The sequence below is a fragment of the Vanacampus margaritifer genome, chromosome 4, assembly GCF_051991255.1.
Source record: "Vanacampus margaritifer isolate UIUO_Vmar chromosome 4, RoL_Vmar_1.0, whole genome shotgun sequence".
Classification (NCBI taxonomy): Eukaryota; Metazoa; Chordata; class Actinopteri; order Syngnathiformes; family Syngnathidae; genus Vanacampus; species Vanacampus margaritifer.
Window position 1 is genome coordinate 12,926,040 of NC_135435.1, and position 25,363 is coordinate 12,951,402.

Consider the following 25,363-nt stretch of genomic DNA (forward strand, 5'->3'; position numbering starts at 1 on the left):
AAGATGGAAGATAGAAATGTTAAAAACAAACCCATCTATTTTCGTTTCACTCAAAAAGATTTGGTCTTGAGGGAGCAAGCAGATATTTATTTACACATTTTATCAAACGTCATCTACTCATCTCACGTGTAACCTCTCAGGAAGTTTAGACGGTGTGTGTATCATGTGTTTCTTTCTGCACTTGCTCAAATGACAGCACAACATGCAACTGTTGCTTAAGAGGCTCCACGTCGCAGCCCAAAGTGAAAAGCTACACGTTTATGTAATCCTGCTCGTTTCTCTACAGTTTAGCATCAGTCGAGTGGGTTGACCAGGAGTAACTCAGTGCCCTTTAAAATTATAATAATAATAATGAACAGAACAATGAAAAGAGGACAGCCAAATGTTTGCCTGTAAGTTTATTTTTTATATTTTGTAGAACAGGAGAACTGATGATTACAAAAAAAGTCCATGTGTTCTACATGCTACACCTTAACCTAATTCAGCATGCTTGCCTGAAAAAAGTACATAGAAAAAAGAAACAAAAAGACGTACAATTAAACGACGTACAATATACTCACCGTTTACTTTATATGTACCTTTCTCTTGCCGCCATGCACGCAACGTTTTATACATCACATTTAGATAAAAAAAAAAAAAAATTAAGACTTTTAGGCGCTGCTTAAACCATAATTGTTTTTTCCACTACGAACAGAACGCACCTATAAATAAAAAATATCAATTTGGACAATATTGATGGAAAAATGGAAAGCCTCAACACAGATGAATTTGTATCCTACCATAAAAACAAAAAGGAACACTTGGACGCCCAAATAGTGCTGAAATGAAAATGGTCTGCCCAACTCCTCGCTCTTCAACAATAACATTGAAATGACACAAATTTTCGATGAAATAAATATCGCACATCTGCTAGAAATAAATAATGATCACGGAAAAACACCTCACTATGTTAAACGCTAACGTGAGACAGATTTCAACTATGAGACCACTTCATTTCATGGTATGAGGATGGTCGTGGTTGGTGTGTAAAGCACTAGTGCGGCTTCGAGTGTCTCTCGCGGCTGTTACCTTGAGGTAGATAACACATTACATTAACGCCTACGATAATGGTTGCTGCTGGCATCATGTGTCACATTTACAGTATGAAAGGGCTGTAAAGGAAGCTTTCGTTTATGTCGTCATCAAAAGTTTAAAAAGAAAAGAAACAAATCCATCGCGCGTCCCCTCTCGTCAATACCCTAACAGCCAAATTAGAAATCTCACGAACCCTCAACTGCTGTCCCGCTGCCTAATTTCCATTCGTCTACAGTACGTAAGTGTGCGAGTGACAAGCCAGTTCAGCAATGAGGACGTAGACATAAACCCATGGAGGTCTGGGGGGGCAAGGCTCAGAGTGACCAAAACTCCTTACATGTAAGAAACCAACCATCTCCACTCTTAAAAACTGACTTTTAAAAGAACATAAAAAAAAAAAAGTATGAAATGATTCAAGTAGAAGAACAAAAACCGAACAAAAACAAGGATGTTGCTTTTTCTAGTTAAGATGTTTGAAAATGCTGCTGTAGGTTTTGTGGGCAATCTGCGGGGAGCATTTGACCGCACAGGGGGTGAGGGACGCCTGGATGGACTTCAGAGGCAGCTCGTCCGGGCCCAGAGAGTCCAGCTGCACGTTGAGCACGATCTCGCCGCTCCGGCTGAGGAAACCCTCGCCCGACTCCCTCTCCCTGACCTCCGGGGTCTCCGTCTCCGGGGTGGCGGCGGACTCGGAGACGCCCTCCTCTGTCCGGCCGAACAGGTGGTCCAGGTAGCTGGTGTACGTGCTCTCCTTCTGGAAGTGGCCGTCCCAGCACGCCTCGTCGATCAAGCAGCCGTTCTCGGCCACGCGCTCCCCCGAGCCGAAGCCCTCCCAGGGGTGCGCGGGCCAGGGGCCGTCGCTGCTGACCACCGCCAAGCCGCCGCCCCCGCCCAGCTGGGCCAGGTTGACCAGGCACTTCTCCTCCTTCTCCTGACTTATGGACTTGGACATGGAGCCCGAGCGAGGGGCCTCTAGCTGCGAGACGGAAGAGTTGAGCTCGTTGAGGAGGCCCACCTCCTGACAGGCCTCGGGCTGCAGGCTCAGTTTGATGGTACTGGCGATGAAGGAGTCAAAGTCAAAGCCTTGCTGGCCGGCCGCCGGCGTCTGGTGCTTCTCCTGCTCGCGGTCCTTCTCCGCCACGCTCTGGGTCTTCTCGGCCTCCCGCATGGCGATCTGGGCCTTCACCAGCCCGTTCTTCTCACACTTGCTCTTGGCCTTGCGGTCGGCCTTCTCCTTGCTCTGCTGCTCCTTCCAGTTGGAGAGGTCGATGATGAGCTTGGGCTCGTAGTAGTGGTTGACTTCGCTGTCCCGCCAGATGAGGTTGTCCAGGTAGGAGGGGGACACGGCCTTGTAATTGCACGTGTGGCTACACTGCTGGTCGCAGTATTTGTTCTCGTGATGCTCGTCCGGCCACGATCGCTCCGACGAGAACGGAGTGGAATAGTCAAAGGAAGGCTCGTCCAGGAGCTTTTCCCGATCTCCGTCGGCGTACTTTCGAGGGTCCACCTGCAACACACAATAGACACGGCTCAGAAAAGAAAGTACTTAACTGCCAATACAGTGGATGACTTTAGATTATCCAGAGAGAAAAAAAAGAAAAGCTCAGATACTATGGCACGGTTAGCACCGATACGTTAGGATAAAGTTCACAGACAACAACACTGTTAGCGTAAAGCTAATTATGTGCTACAAAATGGAGGAACTCCATTCAGGCAGCAATGGAGGTCTTATTCTCAAAAAGCAATATTGTATTCATTACTCACTTTATTTTGCTATTAACACAATTGTAATACGGCATCCATATTCCTCTTGTATGGTCAGACATTCTTCTTCCTCTTTCATGTACTAAACGCATTCTGAAATGCCTTGTTACAGGCCGCATTAAGACAAATGTGTGGCAAGGTTGTTGCAGTTGAATGTTGAAATGTCATGTTTTAGAAAAGGTTTCCATTTCTATCAGAATAAAAATGCCATTTAGTTTTGTATTGGTTTTGACAAAGGAAAACAGTAATGTATAACAACATTAACCATGAGAATATAAAGTACTTTAATAAAGTGTAATTACTTTACCACTAACGCGAATAGCAGGTGCTAAACTGTAGCTACAATGACTGCAAACCAAATTTTACTCCCTTTGAATGGCAGCGTATCTGAAACTCTCTCGCAACACATTTTGGCTAAGCGATGGTTTATAATTGACAAACTGTGTTAATTGAGGCACGAGGAAGTCAGGGTGCAACTGTTTTCTCAACGCACAATTTCATGATGGCACCAGTAAGCGAAGGCTTGATAGTCGGTTAATGTACAAACTCACGCACCTGGACCACTTCCTCATCCGTGACGTCAGAGAGGGCCCTCGGGTCCACTTGGACTTCTTCTGGGTCATGATTGCTGTGCAAGTGCCAATCAGCCTCTGACAACTGGCTCTCGTGATACCTGATAAAGGCCAAGGCACAAACGCGCATTAAAAACATGAACTGGTTTTCTAACCAATTAGCACTCAGCTAGTTGGAGGGAAAATAAGACATCACACACACACACCTGTCCCACGTGTGGCTGTGGCTCTGGTCCATGAGCAGGATATCGTCGACTTCATCTTCAATGTGGAAAGGATGCAGAGAGATGGGCTCGTCCAGGGGGAAGGAGTAGTCAGCCATGTAGGGGTGGGCCAGCGCCTCTTCCGCAGTTAAACGATCCATGGGGTTAAAAGTCAAGATCTTTTCGAGGAAATCCAGGGCTGCGCGTGAAGATCATGCAGAAAAGACAAGATACATTTGAGAGATGCAACCTTGACGCCAGCGTACGTATAGTGAACCTCCAACTACATTGTCTTTTCTTTTACTCAGTGATGTTTTTTAAAGTGAGACTGAGAACAGGCACTATGAAATACCCCCCCAAAAAAATGGTTTTAACAACTGATTTCCACCTTTATAAACGGGGGTCAATACCTTGAGGACTGGCGTCAGGCAGCAGTTTGGTCAGCGGTGTTTGAGGTTTGGACATGTCGTTGCGGATGAAGACGGGTATGACGCTGTGGAGCTCCTGGCGGTCTTCCTCTCGCAGTACTGGGATGGACTCCAGGATCAGCTGCATCTGCTCCAGTTCATGGGCCCCTGAGCGAGCGAGTCAACAGGCCAACGTTATTATGGAATATTCAACACACTTGGCTGAATGGGTTCCGAGCGCGGCAGTGGAGATGTTTGCTTTCTGCTCAGCCCTGGGCTGTTTCAACAGACGACAGTCGCTTGGCAAATACAGCATGACAAACTGTCAACATTTACCTGCAAAGAGTGTTTTGCCAGTGAGCATCTCGGCAAAGATGCAGCCGGCAGCCCACATGTCGATGGCTTTGGTGTAATTGTTAGGCGAGAGGAGCAGGCGGGGGGACCTGTACCACTTTGTGACTAGACCTTCAGACAGGTGACCCTGCAGCAAAGAGAGAAAATGCCAGGCACTGTGAATGAAGTAGCACGCCCAGAGTAAAAAATGACAACAAAAGACAATCATTTCAAGATGACAAACGATTGGCCTGTGGTGCGTGCGGTGTGCGCTTCATGCACATGGCACAGCAACAGGACAAAGAGCGCAAAGAGAAGAAGCCGGTTGAAAGGGAGGAGATCAGACACGTGTCAGCCCTGTCAGCACTCAGAGCGGGATAATCCCTCACTGTCACACTCGCACCAAACATCATCGAGGACAGTGAACACAAAAGCAAGTTGGCCTCCAAGGGAAAACTACACCCTCACTGGCGTCATGCTTTGCTAGTTTTTGCGGTGAGGCCAAAATGGTCAGCTCGCCACTGAACAAGGCTCCTGTTTCTGCCCTAGTTTAGCGGCAAACGCTCATTGCCACGCTATCCTGAGGCACGGCCTGCTCACAACACGCATTTCTTCTTAGATATAGAATACTTTAAAAGACATACAACTTGATGAAAAAAGTAAAATTTTAACTGGCCAATACATCTTCACCATTGCAACCTTGTTGACCAGCGATTCAAATTTTCCACAGAAGCGGCCGAGGTCACTCAATTTTACAATACAATTTTATTTGATTGTCTCTCACCAACCCACTTTTCTAATTTGCTAGTAACAAAACTGACATTTAACTCTTTGACTGCCAGACGTTTTCAGAAAAGGGATGCCGTGGGTGCCAGCCGATTTAAGCATTTTGACTGATCTTTTGACTGATCTTTCAAGGTCCACAGAAAATTATGTGTTTGGACTATGGAAACACACATACTACCAAATGAAAGATTGAACTCTCATCTTTCATCAGAAAAAAAAGTTTGTTTCTACCTTATTCCGTTTTTCAGTAATCAACAATAGAAAATGGTTAGTTTCACCTCTGTTTTGAAAAAAACGTCTTTTAACGTCTTTGGCACTCCACCATAGGATTTTACTAAACGTTATTTAACGTTTTTGGCAGTCAAAGAGTTAAATGGCTAAATTGGACAAAATGACTTTGCATTTGGGAGTGATAGTGCCACCTGATGCTCTGGCATGCATTAGACAGCCTGCAAATGCATTTTCACATCACTAGAAATGATTTTAGGTGAGGGCAATTCCGTTTACAATGGACTAAAAAGAAGCAGATACAACCAGCTAAAGGCATTCAATCCATTAGATGAACATGTCTACTCAACCCACAAACTAAATCAAAACCCTTTTGCCACAAAGACAGACGAACTGTTAAGAAAGTAGAACAGCTCAGGGCAGAGTGAGTCAAAGGAGGAATGTGTACGGGGGGGACTTCCTAATCCCAGGACGACAATGAGTTTCAGTCAGAGGTGACCAAACTTCCAATTTGAACTCTCACACATTTGACCCCAATTTAAAAAGTTTATCACCACAGTTTCATTGGCCATGTGACCATGAAATATCAGATAACCCACTTTGGTTAATCCATTACTTTAAACTGCTTATTAACACATAAAGCCTTGGGAACTTTGGGGGAAAGTCTTAAAAAATGTTTTTAACTTTCTTGAGGTTTGGTTCCGACATGCTGATTGTTGACTGAAAAAAATGGGTCAAGTGTGGTTTGGGGTTTTGACTTGTATAATGAGCTGGATTCTTGTGGCCCTGTGATCCCTTGAATTCCAAAACTTCGGTTTTACCCAAGTAAAAGTCCTACATTTGATAATACACTTTCACCATGATATTGTATCTTCAATTTTTTTTGCAAATATTTTACACAAACATGCACATGCTTAAAACATGATATTCCTTTTGTGTGTGTGTGTAAAGTAAAAGCTAAACTATCTGAAAGCTAAAGCTACAAATTGTAACTAAGCGAATAAGAATGTACAGTCTAGTTGAGTGGACATAAAAGGTGGATCTGAGCAGTTCAGGTCAGATGGTTGCACGTGAATTCCAGTCATTCTTGATGTCAAGCCACACCAAGGGCTGAATAGAAGGTTCACACACACGTAGCTTGCTTTCTCAGAACAAAAGGAGAGATCTAACGCAAGCAGGAACAATTCAAACTTGTTCTAAAGGGAATCTACAAAGTGGTTGTGTTCAAGTTCAACTGGCCATCTGACACGAACACACACCCTCGTGCCTGCAGGACAGCTTAGTGCAGTGCGGTCCAGGGGGTGGTGGGTTCATTTTCAAGCAAGCCTCGTTAGGTCTGAAACACGACACGTACTAACAAATGGCCGCCATGTAAAGGGGGAGAGGGTAGCAGCGGCCTCGCCATTCTCCACATCTACCAGCAGTTGACCACTATTGTTATCACAGTGGCAACAGACAAAACACAGCAGCATTTGTGACCTTGGCAAAAAGTCAGCAGACAAATTGCCCAACTAAGACGAGTGACCCCAGCGAGACAGCTTTTCCATTTCTAATAGCACACATGCTTGGCGTCAGAAAAAGTGCGTCCATCGAGGCCAAAAGCCTACACGGAGCAATGCCAGAAGAATGCCGCAGGATTATAACAATTGTGGGAGAAACTTATTTCTTCACAGCCAATGTGAGCAATCGCTTACTTCAGCGGAAGGACGAGTACGGTTCCTCCCCACAGCGTGACTCATGTGAGAACACTTTAGTCAGAGATGAAAATTTAGCGCACAAGTGGCAGTTGGCACAAAAACAACAACAAGTTATAGCAAACATGTTTGTGTGATTCAACGACTCAACGTGATGATAAAAAAAAAAACGGCATGAATGAAACAGCCCCAGCCAGAATAGTCGAGTCACGTGGGCTCTTCAGACGGACCAATGGCTAATCTGTGTCACATGTGATTGTCTCACTGCTCCAAGCGGTGAGAGTGAACCTCCCAACCTACATTTCAACATCACACCACCATATGGGCTTAAAGGTGACAACACACACACAAAATAATATAAATTTAAAAAAATAATAATCAAGGATGAAATGCAAACATGTTGTACTAAAATGTTAAAACACAACAGAACTGAAATTAAAATTGTACTGTATTTAAAACGTAAATTTAAAAAATAATAAAAAATGTGCTAAAGCACTGGATGTAAAAATGTGAAGCCATTTTAACATAATGAACACTGCGCTCAATTATTGTAAAAATAATAAAAAGCAATTATAAAAGGTTATATTAAAATGTATTACACATTTTTAATAAATCTGTACCTAAAAGTTTGAAAACTGTTCTCAAGTAAGAGTTAAATACATGAAAAATATACTTTACTGGATTAAAAAAATAAAGAAAGAGATTTAAAAATACTTCATGACATCATTCACAGTTTGAACATTGATTTTGCATACACGTGCTATGAATAACTGCACTTTGAATCACCGGTCTATACGATTGTGACAAGACAGCAAGCAGGATTAGTCTTTGAAGTGTTCAGTTTTCTTGTTTTTCTCCAAAGCTGTACATCATTTGCCAAAAACCCCTAAAAGCCTAAAAGTTATTTTTGACCATCTAAAAAAAAATACAAGAAGAAAAACAACAAATTCAACCAATAAGAAGCTTGCTTCTATTCAACCATTGCTGATTACCATGCACTAGCTGCAAGATAATCTACACAGACAAAGAAGCAACCACATTGGTATTTGTTATTGCTATTGCGAGTTGTTTTAAATGACTTAGACAATTCTGCTATTAGCCAAACGACTGCGTGTGTGGAACTGAAGAAATGATCGGCAATGTGTTTGTCAAAAGCTTCACTTCTCCTGAGAAGGGAAACTGAGGCGTTACCTCATGCGGAACCGCATCCCGTCTTGTTGACTTCCTGCTATGAAACTGCGTCACCCCTGGGATGACCACATTACTGTGCGATAACAAACACGACACGACACGCCAATGGGAAGCACTTAGCCTTTTAGTCCCACTGACTAAACGATCCTTCCCTACCTTGTGGGAGTAGTGGGGGTCCATGATGCGGGCCAGACCAAAATCCCCAATCTTCAGCACCAGGTCCTCCGTGTTGACAAACAGATTGGCGGGCTTGAGGTCGCGGTGGAGGACATTGGCAGAGTGGATGTACTTGAGTCCTCTGAGGAGCTGGTACATGAAGAGCCTGGCGTGGCCCTCGGACAGAAGGCCCCGCTCCAGCAGCCGACACAGGTCCGTCTCCATGTACTCCTGCACTATGTACACCGAGTTGACCTCGGTGAGGGACACCACATCCTCTGTTAGCCTGCGACCGCTGGGACCTAACGTTTCGAAAACCTACAAATGGAAGAGGAAGGGGGCGGTGGGTCATGGATGACATCATCTCTGCAACAAGTACAGTCAGTCGTACCTTGACTATGTTATCGTGGTCCAGCCGCCTTATAATCTTAATTTCTCGCAGGGCATGCTTGACACTCTGTGGATCAGTCAGGATAATCTTCTTCACCGCCACACGCTTGTCGCAGTCGGTGTCAACCGCTGAGAAAACCAGGCCGTTCGCTCCATAGCCGAGAGGCTTCAAGTCCATGTAGCGAGAACCCAGGTCGAAGCCGTGGATGTTCATCAGTGACTCAAACTTCTCGGCCATGATGACTACTACTTAGGTGGCGCTTTGCTAATGTTGCGTCTCTAGTTTGCGTCAATTTAACCCCTCCCTTGCCAAAACCGCTTCAGATGCTGAGCTAACGCCTTCCGTAATGCAGTCAACAACCTCCCAGCTGACTCCGTCCGCCACCTCCTCCCCTGTGCAGCCGTCACTGTCAAACTAAGGTGTAGTTAACATTTTTCATCTTGAGTGAGGACAATTTTAAAATTCTAACACCACGCTGGTGGGTGGTTCTACGTAACACAGCAGCTCTACTGCTTAAAGAAAGAAATGGAATGAATGTTGAGGCCAATTAAAATCCACTGTTAGGCTCTAAAAGCACATAGTTGCATCCTCACAGTGGTATACATTCAGTGTATAACTGGTCCTGAGCAGCTTCATGGGAAATGTGCCAATTTGCACTTTTTTTTTTGCTTAAGATTTTTTTTGTCTTTTTTTTATTTTCTGAATAAATTTCCTATGACGTGACCTGATCCCAAAAAAATAATAATTGTAGAGGGCTTGGCCTTTATGTTGGGCGTTACTTGTGAGCCTCAGTGATCAGGTGGCTCAAGCTCACCACAGTCACAATCGAAACTATCCTCCATTTTACTTGGCTATAACCTGAAAGACAAGAGCAAACGCAAAAGAAATCCATAAGCCACAAGTTTCATAATAATCTATGTTCCTGCTTAAAAATAAAAACATATTTGGTCAGGTTAACACGAGGACAATGGTAACAAAAATACTCCGTACTTCTGTAAAAGTATAAATACTCGGTCAGGGATGCACAGATACCAGTATCCTGTGTACTGTGCTACAATACTATTAATCTGTGATAAATCCACTTTAACTCAACTTTTATCACATTGTAGTCAACTACCCAAAAAAATCTACCTCTGGAAAGTACACAGAGTACCGATGTTTTCAAATAGAGGTAAAAGTAATAGTCAGAAAAATATTCAAATACAGATGCCTGAAAACCCTACTTAAATACAGCAGCGGAATATTTGTACTGTATAACAAATAGTAAATATCAATTTACTACTTAATACATCCTAATTAACATTATAAACACTTTGACAGTACGTTTACGGCAAATGAACCCGTTGTAACAGCGTGTACCACAGTAAGCATGTTTTATCGTATAGCATTTGTACTTCCATTTCTTTATGTCATTTATAGCAGCTAACCGCACCCGCCCGCTTTGGCTTGTCGCCTCTATGGTATCGGGTAGACCGTTTAACGTCCACTAGAACCCCTCTCATGAAAAAATAATCATGGGCCCGTGGATATAAAGGAAAATATTTCATGTTTTTACACCCTAAGGTGACATACATTGACAGTGTACAGTGTAATGAGACCAATTGGCGGAAAAACCAAACGTGAACATTAGCTCGCTGGATCGCAGACTTGCTAAAGTGTAGAAATACACGTCGATTTATGGATATAAAAGACCCCCACAGGCCTAAGATACATTATGGATATGAAATATATCTTAAGGGGCGTGTGAAGACGACGAGTTTAATATCATTTTAACGGAAAAGCCCACGGCACAGACAAAGGGGCCGTTGTTGGCGAGGCGACTGACTACGTGGTACGAGCTGTCCCACTAGCACAAAGCCGACGTCGGAAAAGACTCTCAAGACGGCCCTTCGAGAGAAACTGCTACATTCTGAACGGACGCGGAATACTCACAGTTCGTATTCGTCGCATTGGAATCGAGATGGATGGAATTAATCAGACCCGGCGGAGGTTAGCGTGCGCTCCGCTCCGGGAGCTGAGCCGACCAAATGCAATCGCCATTTAGCACAGCACAGACACCAACGGCGACGTGACGTCACAATGATGCTTTCATAGACTGTGGGATAGTACACAATCACTCCGGTTCACCTTCGTGCACGAAGATGGTTTTAAAATAGTTCTGCAAAAAGTGCGTGAATTTTCAATAATGCATGAATTGAACAATTTGAAGGTTGGCTGTTCATATAAAACTTAGCCTAGTTGCATAATTGCCCGTAACTTTGTAACTTTTTGTCACAATATCAATAGATGTTTTCCAGTGTGTGTGTGTTTACTTGTACATACTACATTGTGAGGAAGAAAATAAGTCTTTAACTAACAGATTGAGGCATTTTTTGTGAAGTGAGGACATTTTGGCCGGTCCTCACAACTCAAGACCTCTGTTTGAGGCTCAAGACTTGGTTTTAGAGTTTAGGTTTGAATTGGGTTATGGTTGAGGTTAGCGTTAAGGAATATTTTTGATGGTTGGGGTTAGGTGAAGGAGCTAGGAAATGCATTATGTCTATGGATGTCCTCACAATTATATAAGTACAATCCTTATCCTGTCTGTTTTCCATGTCTCTCTCCTTCAGCGCAGCTGAATCTAATGTCCATCTCATCAGCACACTTTGCAGAAGCATGATAACAATCCTGACCATGAATCGGGTGTGTTAGTGGAGAGAAACATGGAAAACAGGCTGGATAGTGGCTCTCGAGGACAGACCTCGGCCACCCCTGCATGAGCACATCCTAGCTTTCATTTACCAGTACCACTTGCTGGATTTTAGGGATCAATGAGTGGCCTTGAACGCAACAACTTGGATGGGCTTTGTAGCCACGTGACAACGCCTGATTCAAAATCCAATGAGATTTTCTTTCTACTACAATAACAATTCTAGCAGAAAAAAAACATGTTATTGTGTTAAATGAAACACTGTTCACTGTTGCCTTATACCAGTAGCTATAACTAGACTGTATTCAACCACATACTACAGTATATTCAACTTCAGTCCCCACACATTGAATGTGGTCTTTTAGGAAGGCAAAAATAATACTGGTAGCTACTGTATTTGCTATTTAAGCTTATCATTTCTCATATTTTGGTAGCACAAATACAGTGGTGATTTAAAAAAAAATCTTAAAAGGCAATCAATCATGTAAGAGGTGTCAAGTCTAGGGGCAGTCATTTGAGGACCCAAGGTTAACGCAGTCATGGGGCCCTCCGCATAATGAACTGGCAACAGTTTTATTTTCACCTCAACACAAAGTCTTTAATAATGAAGTCCTTAAAACCCATCCTGAGAATTATTATCTAGCAAATGAATCATGCATCACTTTTACTGGAAAAATAATAAGAACAGTAATCGTCATTTAATAGTGTCTACCCGTTTGAGTGCTTTAATAGTCATGAATATATGAGTATTATTCACATCTTCACAATGAAAAGTGTCATTTGTGTAATTCCGCTTTTAAACTTTTGGATGTGCTATTGAGCATTTGAATTGAGACTAAAACAATAACAATTGGTTAAAATGGTAGAAACATTTATAAATAAGTTTTTGTTACACATTTGGAGGCTTGTGGAAATCACGGCGATTGTTATTGTTGCTACAAAATCATGTCGCAATGTGCTTCCTCTGTTGTTCCAAACGATTGGGGTCCCCCCCAAAAAATACGTTTTGCTTCTCGCTGTCTTATAATGTTGTCAGATTAAAATGAAGCGGTATTGTATTAGCAGTGTATCAAAGAGGAAAATCCCTCATGCAGGTCTCACACACACGCACAACCACTCACTGCAGTTGGCGGATTTACAAAATCCATCGCGCAGGCTCTTTCTCTTCAATCACCATCCAATCCCAAGGTTAGATCCACCGAGAGCAAATATGAGGAAAGCCAGCCTTGCGTTTGCTCTAATCATCTCTCCTCATTCCATTCACGCCGCAGCACACGCGTCTTGCGTGAACGCTGTGAATGGACGATCGGACGCGCGCGGGGTTGGAACGGATGGGAGCGCACATCACAGCCGCAGCATCATCAGCATCCGCAAGGCACACCATGTGAGCGAGCGTGTGCTCCACAATGCAGATGCCTCAGCCTCTGTCGGCTCGGGCATGCCCACTGGATGCTGCACGGGATGCTGCACGGGATGCGGCAGATCCTATTGGTCCGTTTTGGAGCAATGTTAAATACTGCATGGTCAAGTGTTAAAGGCACCCGCAGCACTTAGTTGTGTCTAATTTATGGAAAGTTGTTTGAGTATTTATTCCATCTTTGATGGACATCTACTAGTGCTCTTTTTTTCCTCACTAGTAAGAACATTTGGTGCATAATAGAACAAGGTTCAGTGTCTTGCTCAAGGACACTTTGACATGGTCACCAGGGAAGAGGATAGAACCCACAACCTCACGGATGGGAGACGACCACTCTACCACTGAGCCACGCCACTTCACCTATAGTGCGCAATAGCAGAAACGATTGCCTTACAAGTTTTTTTTCCACTACTAGTGCCACTTTTGGCCTATTACTACGCAATTAAACCTCACTAGTACACTTCTGTGTTGCATTACTAGGCCAAACTAGTATGCAGGTGTCACACACGTGTGGCATCCCTGACCACACTAGTAGCACCAAAATGTCCCTAGTTGCATTTCCTCTCTAGCAACATGAACTTGTCCTATAATATACCAATTTGCCAAAGCTGTCCCAGTAGTGTGAAAAATGCCACATACAAACCCAATTCCCAAAAAGTTAGGACACTATACAAATTGTGAATAAAAACTGAATGCAATTATGTGGAAGTGCCAAATTTCAATATTTTGTTCAGAATACAACAAAGATGACAGGTCAAAAGTTTAAACTGAGGAAATGTATCATTTTAAGGGAAAAATATGTTGATTGTAAATTTCATGGTGCCAACAAATCTCATAAAATTTGGGACAGGTAGCAATAAGTCAATTGCACTTATAAAAAAAAAACAGCTGGAAGACCAGTTACCACTAATAATGAGGCAATGAGGTTCATTGGCAACTTGATTGGAGTATAAAAAGAGTTTCTCGGAGTGGCAGTGTCTCTCAGAAGCGAAGATGGGTAGACAATCAACAATTCCTCCAATGTTGCGCAGAAAGATAGTGGAGAAATATCAGAAAGGTGTTTACCAGCGAAAAATGGCAAAAAAGTTGAAGTAATCATCATCTACAGTGCATAACGTCATCCAAACATTCAAAAAATCTGGAACAATCTCTGTGTGTAAGGATCAAGGCCGAAAAGTCATACTGGATGGAAATCATCTTCAGAGAAGATCTTGCATTTCTCAACACGATGATGCCAGGCCACATGCAGCACCGATTACAACATCATGGCTGTGTTGGAAAAGGATGCGGGTATTAAAATGGCCAGCCTGCAGTCCACTTATTTTCTTCTAGAGCACATTAAAGGGGAAGGTGCAACAAAGAAAGCCCAAGACAGTTGAACAGTTAGAGCGACGCGTGTTAGACAAGAATGGGACAGCATTCCTATTTCTCAACTTGAGAAACTTGTCTCCTCGATCCCCAGACGTTTGCAGACTGTTGTAAGAAGAAGAGGAAATGCCTCACAGTGGTCAAAATGGCCTCGTCCCAACTTTTTTTTAGATTTGTTGACACCATAAAATTTAAAATCAACATAGTTTTCCCTTAAAATGATACATTTTCTCAGTTTAAACTTTTGACCTGTCATCTCTGTTCTATTCTGAACAACATATTGAAATTTGGCACTTCTACATAATTACATTCCGTTTTTATTCACAATTTGTATAGTGTCCCAACTTTTGGGGAATTGGGTTTGTAGAGGAACTAGTATGATCCTTGTCTTTATTAGTATGACAATTCAGTGCACTAGAAGAATGACTATGGTCTTACTAGTAATTTTTTTTCCCACGACTAGACTCTAAAAAGAGAATTGTTGAACCAACTTATAAAAATCACTTCAATCAGTAACACACAATTGAATTAAGTTAGTCCAAAGTGAATATATTAAGTTTAATTTATGAGTTCATTAAACTTAATATTTTGGATTGGAGTCACTTTGGATTAACTTAATTCAGGCAAATATATTGTGTTTAATGAATTCATAATTAATTAAACTTACTATTTTCACTTTGGACTGACTTAATTCAATCGTGTGTTACCAATTGAACTGATTTTTTTTTTAAAGTTGGTCAGCAATTTGTAATCTTAAATTGGTTCAACAATTCTCTTTTTAGAGTGACATATAACATTTCTGCGCTACTACGGCATACTAGTGGGATAGCTGCATGTTACTAGTGAAGACAACTGTACACTATTTGACCACTACGTGCTACTAGTGCGGCTAATGACATTATAGAATTTTACCATTTAACATTCAGTAATTTACTAGTAGTGCTAGTTGTGAGCAGATGTCATAAATGTGCCGATGGCTTGGAAAAATGTCACTAGTAAGACACTGTCAGCGTACTAGTGTGCTGAAAAGCAGATTAAAATGTGAACTTTAAGCCGGATATCAAGGAATGGAATAATTGTTCAAACAGTGTTCCATATTTAAAAGCATGGACAGCACTAAATTGTGTTGAATTGGGCTGCAGAGGTGATGTTGACAGTATACTTTAAGCTGGTGTTTAACCTCGTGGTGCCTTCTGCGCACTTGCGTGTGTGGTTATGTAACAGACGCATGCATGCTGGCATGCTTCATTAGGTTTAAGTGACAAGTAGAAGGAACGCGACGCAGGTCACATTGCAAGAGCTGCACCGGATTCTGTCTGTAATTAACACCTTCTTACACTGTAGCTCTAGAGCCACAATATCCGTCCGTCCGTCTGTCCGGGCTGTATCTATCCATGTGATTGTGGAAGGTGTACATAGTTTCATTTGCCACTTTGTGTCAGTGTGAATGTGAGCGTGAAAGCTTTTTTGTCTCTTTATGTGACCGGTGGTTGACTGATGACCAGTGCGGGGAGAAATGTCCCTTTTTGTTCAAAGTCGGCTGGGATAGGCTCGAGCTAAACATGAACCTGAACGCCATGAGCAGTATGGGGAAAAGGATGGATGGATGGAGTATCTCTTTCCCTCAGGAAATAAAAATAACACATCCATCCACATTTTTTGGGGTTAAGATTGTTTTTTTAAACTAAAGTCAGAGTTTTTTTCTATACAGGAGGTCCCTCCATTCTGACAGACTCCCAAACTGAAACAGAAAATCCTCACCCGTTTTCATTACAGTTAAACAGCTCTTATTAAAAGTTCCAAAATGGCTGACATTTGTTAAATATTGATTGCATCGCATTAAAGTGACACTATTCATTAAAAGTCAGATTTATAAGAAAGATGTGAGTGCACTTGAGTGCTGTATATGACCGATTCTCAGCGTGTGGTAGTGTTTTGCGAAAGAAACCCTGATTTGAATGTAAAATTGTGCTTAAAGTTTTTTTTTATTTGATCAAGTACAGTACATTTGGTAACTGTGATTCAGTTGTATTTAACTTTTAAAGTACACTACATTTGCATTTCATCTCTTAAAAGAGTTTGCTTTAAAAATATTTATTTAGGTAAAACAATACATTTGAATTCAAACATTATTCAAATTCTTTCTCCATATATTTAAGGTGACTTAATCTTTTTTTTTTTGTAATTCAGTTCTTTTTTATTTTTGCGGGGTAGATTTGCAAGTACAGTCTATATCTTTGCGTACATGTCAGGTTTATTTAACTTTTAAGTACGATATATTTTGCGCTGCTGTTCCTTCCTGCAGGTGTATGTGAGAAAACTATTCATTCTTTTTTGACATACAGTAGGGGCACAAATTGACCTTTTGTGTGACACATCTTCATCAGTACGGTCTTTTGAATACAAATATTTACACTCAAAGAGCATTAGAATGAAACACATTTTCCTTAATAATTGCACAAATAAATGTTACATCATTCAGACCATATAAGATATTGCCACTTACCGAGGTTGAAGTTCTCCCGATGTGACCGGCGAAAAAACATGGTCTCCCTGTTAGCGGTCCACTTAAAGTAATGCATCCAACATTGCTCCTAGGCAGTTAGACTGGTGCGGAGGTGTCAGTATATATCCAGTGAATGTACCAAGGTACTGTCAGAGCGTTGGCAGTGTGTTATCCCTCTCCATGTGCCTCTGTTGGTGAGGTGGAGCTCAATGGAGACTTAATATAGGCCAGGCCAGAGAGGGGAGGAGACTGCTCTGTGTATGGCCTGGCCTGTCAGTGTGTCAAACCCACGACCATTTGTGTTCACTGCTGCGCTAACATTATGCCAGTGTTTCACAACCTCTATTGAGTCAAGGCACATAGTTTACATGACAACAATCTGATGGCAGATCACCAATAAAAGTTACAGAAAGTATAAATGGGTTGTTACAGAATTGAAAGACAATTTAGGCACTGGTTATTTATTTGTAGATTTTTTTATATTGACATAAAGAATGAAAAAATATTAAAAATAGAAGAGGACTTATTCATGTGATGTCATTTCTGGTGAGTCGTGTGAGATCACTTTTTTCGCTTCCTCGAGATGACTACAATGTTTTAACTCATTCACTGCCGTTGACGGTGATAGACGTCAAATGTTCATTTGAACTATTTCTATTAGTTTCACATTTTTACCCCACTTTTGTGAACAAGAGTATGAAAACCTAGAATAGTTTTATTGTACATTTAGAACAGATATAACATTTGTGATTAATCATAAGTTAACTTGTGAAGTCATGCAATTAATTACGATTCATTTGAACAATTTCTATTAGTTTAACATTTTTTCCACTTTTATTAACAAGAGTATGAAAACCTAGAAAACATTTTTTATTGTACATTTTGAACAGATATAAAATTTGTGATTAATCGTGAGTTATCATGCAATTAATTACGATTAAAACATTTTAATCACCAGACGCTCCCAATTTTTAATCATCTTTTCTTCTTTTTTTAAAAATCGCGGCAGGTGATTAATTGTTTTAAATGTAATTAATTATTGACTTCAATAGTTAACTCACGATTAATCATAAATGTTATATCTGTTCTAAATGTACAATAAAAAATTTTTTTCTGGGTTTTCATACTCTTGTTAATAAAAGTGGAAAAAAATTTAACTAATAGAAATAGTTCAAATGAATTTTTAACGTCAATAGCCGTCAATGGCAGTGAATGAGTTAATAAGAGAGTTGCAAATAAAGGGAAAGTCAAGTAAAAATTATCTTCCAAAATCTTATGTTCTATTGTGGCCCCACTAGTCTATTCTGATTAATATTGCATTTGTGGAATATGAACTAAGGATCAAAATCCACCTGTTTTTTTCATCTGATGGCCATTTTGCAATTTGCCGGCGACTGAAAATGACATCAGAATTGCTCAGGGCTCAGGTAACGACCAATAACGGTTGAGCTTGCAAATGTCATGTGACCAAACTCAGGAAAAACTGTGTTTTGTAATGGTGGGCAGGGGGGTGGCTTGGAGAATAAAAAAATAAAAGTGCTTCATTTCTGGAACGACTCATGTAGCAAAAATAATGATGATCTCATCTCAATTTACTCACTCTCATTACAAATTTACTTAGTGGCTGGGAAATCTGTGTTTTGTTTAGTTAGCACAAAGCTGTTAGCCCACGATAGTTCTTGCTGGCTGAAATGTTCAACTTATTCAAGATATTGTGGGAACTATTTATTACATTCCCATATTCCTGAGTCATCAAGTTAAAGTCACCCAGTTTAAAAAAACAAACAAACATTAATCTCCTCTTTCCACATTTCTTGGCATATTCAAACCATTCCATCTCTTCAGCACCTTGCTTGTGTGCAGGCAGCATTTGTTTTATCATCAAACTGAGCCACTGTAGGCGTGGCAGCGGCAGACTGTTTTCAAAATATCTCAGTGGGCATAAATGATTGCCTATATTTGGATTCTTTCCCTTATTTCATGAACAAATATGTTTGTCACTGATTAAAATAAATGGCAGGGGTTTCAAAGTCTTTCTTGTTCAGCTGGACCATGCGGCTTAATATGATGCCAGGTGGGCCGGACTGATAAAAATCACAACAAAATGAATTCAAATAAGTAACGATGCGGCATTTTTCAGACCGTACACATATTAAGATTTCAGTACCAATGCTTCATAATGTCATTACGTCTTGCAATTGTGATGTGCTTACTGTATGTGTGCATTGTGATGACATCACAGTGATTGCAGCAAAAATGTTGAATTGACTTATAAAGATGTAAGAATTATTTTCACTCCATTTACACAATTTCACAGAGATAATTTTCAAAACCTTCATTGACTCCTTGACCAGAGAAACTAAAGTAAGAACTGCAGTGTTTTGCATGCATAAGAAATAAATTGATCAGCTGTGAATGTAAATATAAACATTATGCATCAAACATGCAACTGTAAAGTTACTACAGTATATATATTTTTTAACCTTTAAATTGATCCCACAGGCTAGATTTAACCCATGAATGGGTCTAGTTTGGCCCATGTGCCATATGTTTGACACACATGATTTACAGGTCATACAGGACGCTATAAAAACTAACCCCAACGAGCTTGTTTTAATTATCGTTATTGATCTAATGCTGATTACCCCAATTGAGAGCAATGTGACCACATTATGCAACAAACTGTCAGTCACAATGAGACACAATGACCTCTGATAAAAGGTAATTTACCAAACAGTGTCTGCGCTTATATAACAGCCCATCTTGGCGGATCTGGAGCCAAGGTGCGGAATGGACCGAGAGGGCGGAGCATGACTTCGCCTCTTGATATCAACCACACAACTCAGGTATTTCACAGTGGCGTGAAAGAAGCCCCCTCAGAGAACATCTTTTGCCACTGTGAGCAGAGGTGGCAAAAAAGTACTCGGATTCAGTACTTAAGTAAAGACGCGCTGGTAGGAGTGGAAATGCTTATTTTATTCCCGTACTTAAATAAAAGTTCAAAAAGACATCATCTGAAATGTACTCGAGTTCAATGTCCGGTTTGCTAACTTGGCGCATCAGAAGAAAAAAATATATACTCAAGTACATCTACTTAAATACTGTAACAAAGTATTTGTATTCAGTTACTTCAAACCACTAACAAAATTCCTGTTATAGTTTCACATGGGGTCTAATTTTTAAAGCTACTCCAGCTTTAACACACCTGCTCTCTCTATTCTGTGCAGTCAGCATGTCATTTCGGAACCTATTTTGCTCTTCATACAGAGTTGGAAGATTCCTTCGCAATGGTGCATATTAAGTCATCCCACTGCTCTCCTCTTCCAAGACGATTCTCTGATCCAAATAACACACACAGCTATGCCACTCACAATTCCTCCACAATTTCTCTCCACATTTCTTGTATGACAACCGCTTTCAAATGTTTTAATAATGATGATTGCAATAATCTTTAGTTTCTAGTATATGTTGATAAATCACGCTTAATAGGGGAATTTTCATGACAGGAAGGCTGAGTAAGCCTCAGGCCCAGATGAGGTACTCACTTTGCACTTTCATATTTGCTCACAAATTGGTACAGACGCATACTTGCAGTTTAGTACCCACGGATTTGCTTCAAGGATTTGTTTTCATTTTTTCAAAATATTTGTTTCCCCATTTCCTCCTGTTTTTCATGGCAAATATACATTGAATGTTTATCAGTGGTTTTTAAAGAATGTTCTGGGTTTGTAAAAAATTATAATCAAAATAAAATTCCCAGAGTGTCAATTAAGTGTATTGTTGCTGTTTGTAGGCCGGCCTGGTCCCTGCCGCCAGCTATCCCCGAATATCGGGTCTCGTGTCATCTATTATGTTTACGCATTATTAACCGATTTAAAGTGTTGCCAATAGCTTGCAATAAAATCTGTATTAACACGGCCTCTGCCCTCACTCTACGGAAGGCATTATGTCACTTGAAGATTGGAAATTCGGATGTTAATAAAACAATAACGAGTGAAAGTAGTTATGTCAGATACATTTCAGAAATCTTATTTTGTTTGTTTGTTTGTTAAAAATGATCACTCTAATACTTCGTTACAGAAGGAATAGGTCAGTCATGAAAGGTAAGTGTGTGCAGATTCTAAAATCTTCCGTTAGATCATTGTCTTATTTATTGCTTGGCATGACTCAAACTGTCACAAAATATGTTCCGGACGTTTTTATGTTCCTGATGCTTAGTCTGATGCAGTTAAAGACACATGATGAGTGGAGAAGGTTACGAAGGTTCAAATCTAGTCTAAACCGAGCCCAGAGAAGCACACTATATTACACATGCGGAATAATATTAGAGGCATTCTGTTCACGTAGCTGTGCTTGCATAGTACAGTAAGTGACGTAATCTAATATGGTTAATCCATATCTACTGCCACTGTGGCAAAAGGCGCCAAAAAAGAATCAGCAGCTTCTATCATTTCAAACAGACTGTAATGAATCCTCCGCCATTCCTAAATGACGAATGTTTATGTCACCAAAATATCTGTATCCAAAAAGACACTTCTCGGAATCTTTTCTCCCTCACACATTGCAAGTTTCATAAATCACTGTCTGAGAAGATCATAAAAGACTGATAGCTATGAAAAGAACATAATGTCTGTAATATTACAATGAGTTCACAGTATCAGGTAAACAAAAGCTACCCATAATAAATGACATTGTTAATTATATAGTAACACCGCACCTTTTGTAATGTCACTTTTTTTACAACCCCCCACAAATTTACTCATAATATTTGGGATTAAAATAAGATCATGGAGATCTTGTGTAATCGCTATCAGCATTCTGCTGTCTGAGCATATTTCATAAGGTGCCACTTTGTATGTTGTTGATACACCTGTGTTTTTTGTGATACATGGGACTCAAGGTCATAGCACTGTTACCAAAAAAATACAAATAAAATACAAAAAGCGTCTTATTTAATATTTTGGAAGATAATTTTTACTTGACTTCCCCTTTATTTGCAACTCTCTTATATATATATATAATATTACTTTGTGGAATATGAGTTATGCAGCAAAATCCAGCCGTTTTTATCCATCTCAGGGGGCACCCATTTTGCCACTTGCTGTCGACTGAAGATGACATCACAGTTGATCAGGGCTCAGAAAACGACCAATCACAGCTCATCTCATTTTCTTAAGCTAAGCTGTGATTGGTTGTTACCTGAGACCTGAGCAACTGTGATGTCATTTTCACTCCACAGCAAGTGGCAAAATGGCCGCCTTCTGATATTGATAACAAGTGCTGGATTTGGCTGCTTAACTTATATTCCACTAACACAATATTAACTCATTCACTGCCATTGACGCCTATTGACATAAAAAATTCATTTGAACTATTTCTATTAGTGTAACATTTGTTCCACTTTTGTTAAAAAGAGTATGAAAAACTAAGAAAAAAAATATTGTACATTTAGAACAGATATAACATTTATGATTAATCGTGAGTTAACAATTGAAGTCATGTGATTAATTACAATTAAAAATTGTAATCACTTGAGGCGATTTAAAAAAAAAAGATTAGAGCGTCAGGCGATTAATTTTTTTAATCGTAATTAATTGCATGACTTCACAAGTTAACTCACGATGAATCACAAATTTTATATCTGTTCTAAATGTACAATAAAAAATTCTAGGTTTTCATACTCTTGCTAACAAAAGTGGGAAAAAAATTTTTAACTAATAGAAATAGTTCAAATAAATATTTGACGTCTATAACCGTCAATGGCAGTGAATGAGTTAATAACAAATGCCTGACTTTACAAAAAATATATTTGATTTCTTTTGAAATTTGACTGGTTTGGCAAATGTCAGCATTCACAAAATTACATAACCACTTCCCATTATCTCCCCTGACATATTTTCACTCACTAATGTTTAGCTGCTCTCTGCACTTACCCCACATCAAGTCACACTGTCGGTGTGTACAATTGATTGTCCTCAGCCTTTTCCGTCCACTCGTTGTCAACTTACTGCTGGAAGTGAAACTCGCACAACCTTTTCACTTCCATCCTCAGGTCCCATCATGAAAGACACAAAAGAGGTGAAATGCAACCAAATAGACTGAAAGATGAGGGGCCATCAGGGAAATCATTCAAGGGTACTACTGAAATTCTTTCCCTCATCATACTGAAATGTGCTCATTTAATACACCAAAATGCCTGTTAAGAACATTTCTATAGAGTATAGTGTGTCTGAGAGAATTTTTGTGTTTCAGTCGTGTGTGAGAGATAGTCATGATTGATGTCCCTAACAGTCCCCTCATACCGACAATAGCATTACATACACTGGCATTAATTTAGACGGCAGCCTGCCGTTCACATGTGACAGCAGGCAGTTAATGGCCCTCATTCAGGCTGCTCACCGCACCACTCGATTTGGCGTTTCCATCACTGCGAGTCCATCAGTACACATTTTTCAGCCAGTCCCCGGAATGTCAGTTTTTAATGGGGTGTCTGTCTGGCCAGTGTGGGGCTAACCCTGCCAAGATGTCACTGTGTGCTGCCAACAACTGCATCTCTAATGATTGGATGGAACGGTTTTGAAGCCTCTCCTTAGGTAGATTATCTCGACTTTGAGCTGACATCGCTGGCAAGCTACTGCTAAAAACATGTCAAGGTTCAGAGGTTGCAAAATGGACATTGTAAAATAATAATAATAATAATAATAATAATAAAAGGGAAGTCAAGCCCCCCCAAAAATTATTGACAATAATATGTTCTTTGCAGCCCCACTAGTCTAAATACGATATTGCGGTTAACTCATTCACTGCCATTGACGGCTATAGACGCCAAAAATTCATTTGAACTATTTCTATTAGTTAAATCCCCCCCCCCCACACACACACACACTTTTGTTAACAAGAGTATGAAAACCTAGATTTTTTTATTTAGAAATACAGATATAAAATGTGTGAATAATCGTGAGTTAACTATTGAAGTCATGCGATCAATTACAATTACCAATTTTAATCGCCTGATGCGACTTAAAGATTATAAAAAATTCATAATCGTAATTAATCGCATGACTTCACTAATTAACTCACAATTTTAGATCTGTTCTGAATGTACAATTAAAAAATCTAGGTTTTCATACTCTTGTTAACAAAAGTAGAACAAATGTTAAACTAATAGAAATAGTTCAAATGAATTTTTGTCATCTATAGCCGTCAATGGCAGTGAATGAGTTAATATTGTGTTAGTGGAATATGAGTTAAGCAGCCAAATCCAGCACTTGTTATCAATATCAGAAGGCGGCCATTTTGCCACTTGCTGTGGAGTGAAAATGACATCACAGTTGCTCAGGTCTCAGGTAACAACCAATCACAGCTTAGCTTCAGAAAATTAGATGAGCTGTGATTGGTCGTTTTCTGAGCCCTGAGCAACTGTGATGTCATCTTCAGTCGACAGCAAGTGTCAAAATGGCCGCCCCCTGAGATGGATAAAAACAGCTGGATTTTGCTGCATAACTCATATTCCACAAAGTAATATTAATCTGAATGTCATGTTTAGACTAGTGAGGTCACATATAACATATTATTGTCAAGAAATGTTTATGGTTGACTTCCCCTTTAAAAAAAAAAAAAGAAGTGGGCTTTTAAATGGAAGTTAAGACATCATCGATTATCCGACTTCAACTCAACTTTATAGTCACACATTATAGTCGGCTAGAAAAAAAAAATAATAATTCAATGAACACCAAAATAAAATCTTGACAGTGGGATTTTCCAGCCACAAAAGAAGTTGGTCAGTCGTCGACTATTGATTGTGCGATGGAAAGCATCAATCATTAACTTGTGTTACTATAACACGGAGCAACAGGAAGGGAAATGGAAAAACACCTTGCCGGGACAATGAACCCAGGTTTTTATTGCAACGACATGTAATCCTCCACCGAGGAATGCTCCGTCCCTTGAACCGTGTGAGGTGTGTGCTCATTGCTAGCCTGGAGACGTGTGTGTGTACAGTATGTAGCGAATGGCCAGGCTGTGTGTTTGTTTTTCCAGCTGTACACCCAGTGTGGGCTGATAGGCCAAAGCACGGATTTTCAGCAGTGGGTCATCGTAGTTCACCTGGATCAGCATCATCTGTTCATTTGCAGTGCTGAGAAAGATGTTGCATAATAACCAAATCGCTTTATTTATTATTATTACTCTGTACTTCTTTCTATCCCTTTTATCGCAAAAAGGTTTTAAAAAAAAATACTGTATGGGTCATTCCAGAACTGGAGGACAATTTAGGCATCATTTTTGAAAAACGGACCATTTGTTTGGTAAATTGTTACGCCAGGACATCACTAAAGCACAATAAATGGGCTTGTCAATGTCACGCTGCGCCCTGCTAAATGCAGTGTGAAAAGGGCTTTACAGATAATCTGGCAAAAAAATCATGAATAAATAATAACATAAAAATAATTAATAAAAAATAATGCTGCATAAATCCCCTACAATTAAATAAAGAAAGTCAAATCTTATTTGAAAACTAATTTAATTTGAGTATTATTCTAATTACAGAAACAAGATGGCATCAATCCTAATGCTAGTTTGTGCT

At 40.2% G+C, this 25,363-nt stretch overlaps 1 protein-coding gene across 3 annotated transcripts; it reads right to left on the minus strand.

Annotated features, from left to right (window-relative positions):
• Positions 1-383: 383 nt before the first annotated feature.
• mapk6 (mitogen-activated protein kinase 6) lies at positions 384-16,956 on the minus strand. 3 transcript variants are annotated; one of them, XM_077563059.1, is made up of 8 exons: positions 16,780-16,956; positions 8,800-9,657; positions 8,409-8,726; positions 4,357-4,501; positions 4,024-4,188; positions 3,617-3,812; positions 3,394-3,511; positions 384-2,581 (listed from the first exon to the last, which is right to left on the minus strand). In XM_077563059.1, the coding sequence occupies exons 2-8, from the start codon at positions 9,034-9,036 to the stop codon at positions 1,535-1,537; spliced, it is 2,226 nt and encodes a 741-aa protein (XP_077419185.1). In that variant the 5' UTR covers positions 9,037-9,657; positions 16,780-16,956; the 3' UTR covers positions 384-1,534. The 3 variants fall into 3 exon arrangements, with proteins under 3 accessions (XP_077419185.1, XP_077419186.1, XP_077419184.1); XM_077563060.1 differs by lacking the exon at positions 16,780-16,956 and adding an exon at positions 12,610-12,915; XM_077563058.1 differs by lacking the exon at positions 16,780-16,956 and adding an exon at positions 10,732-10,897.
• Between the last annotated feature and the right edge of the window lie 8,407 nt (positions 16,957-25,363).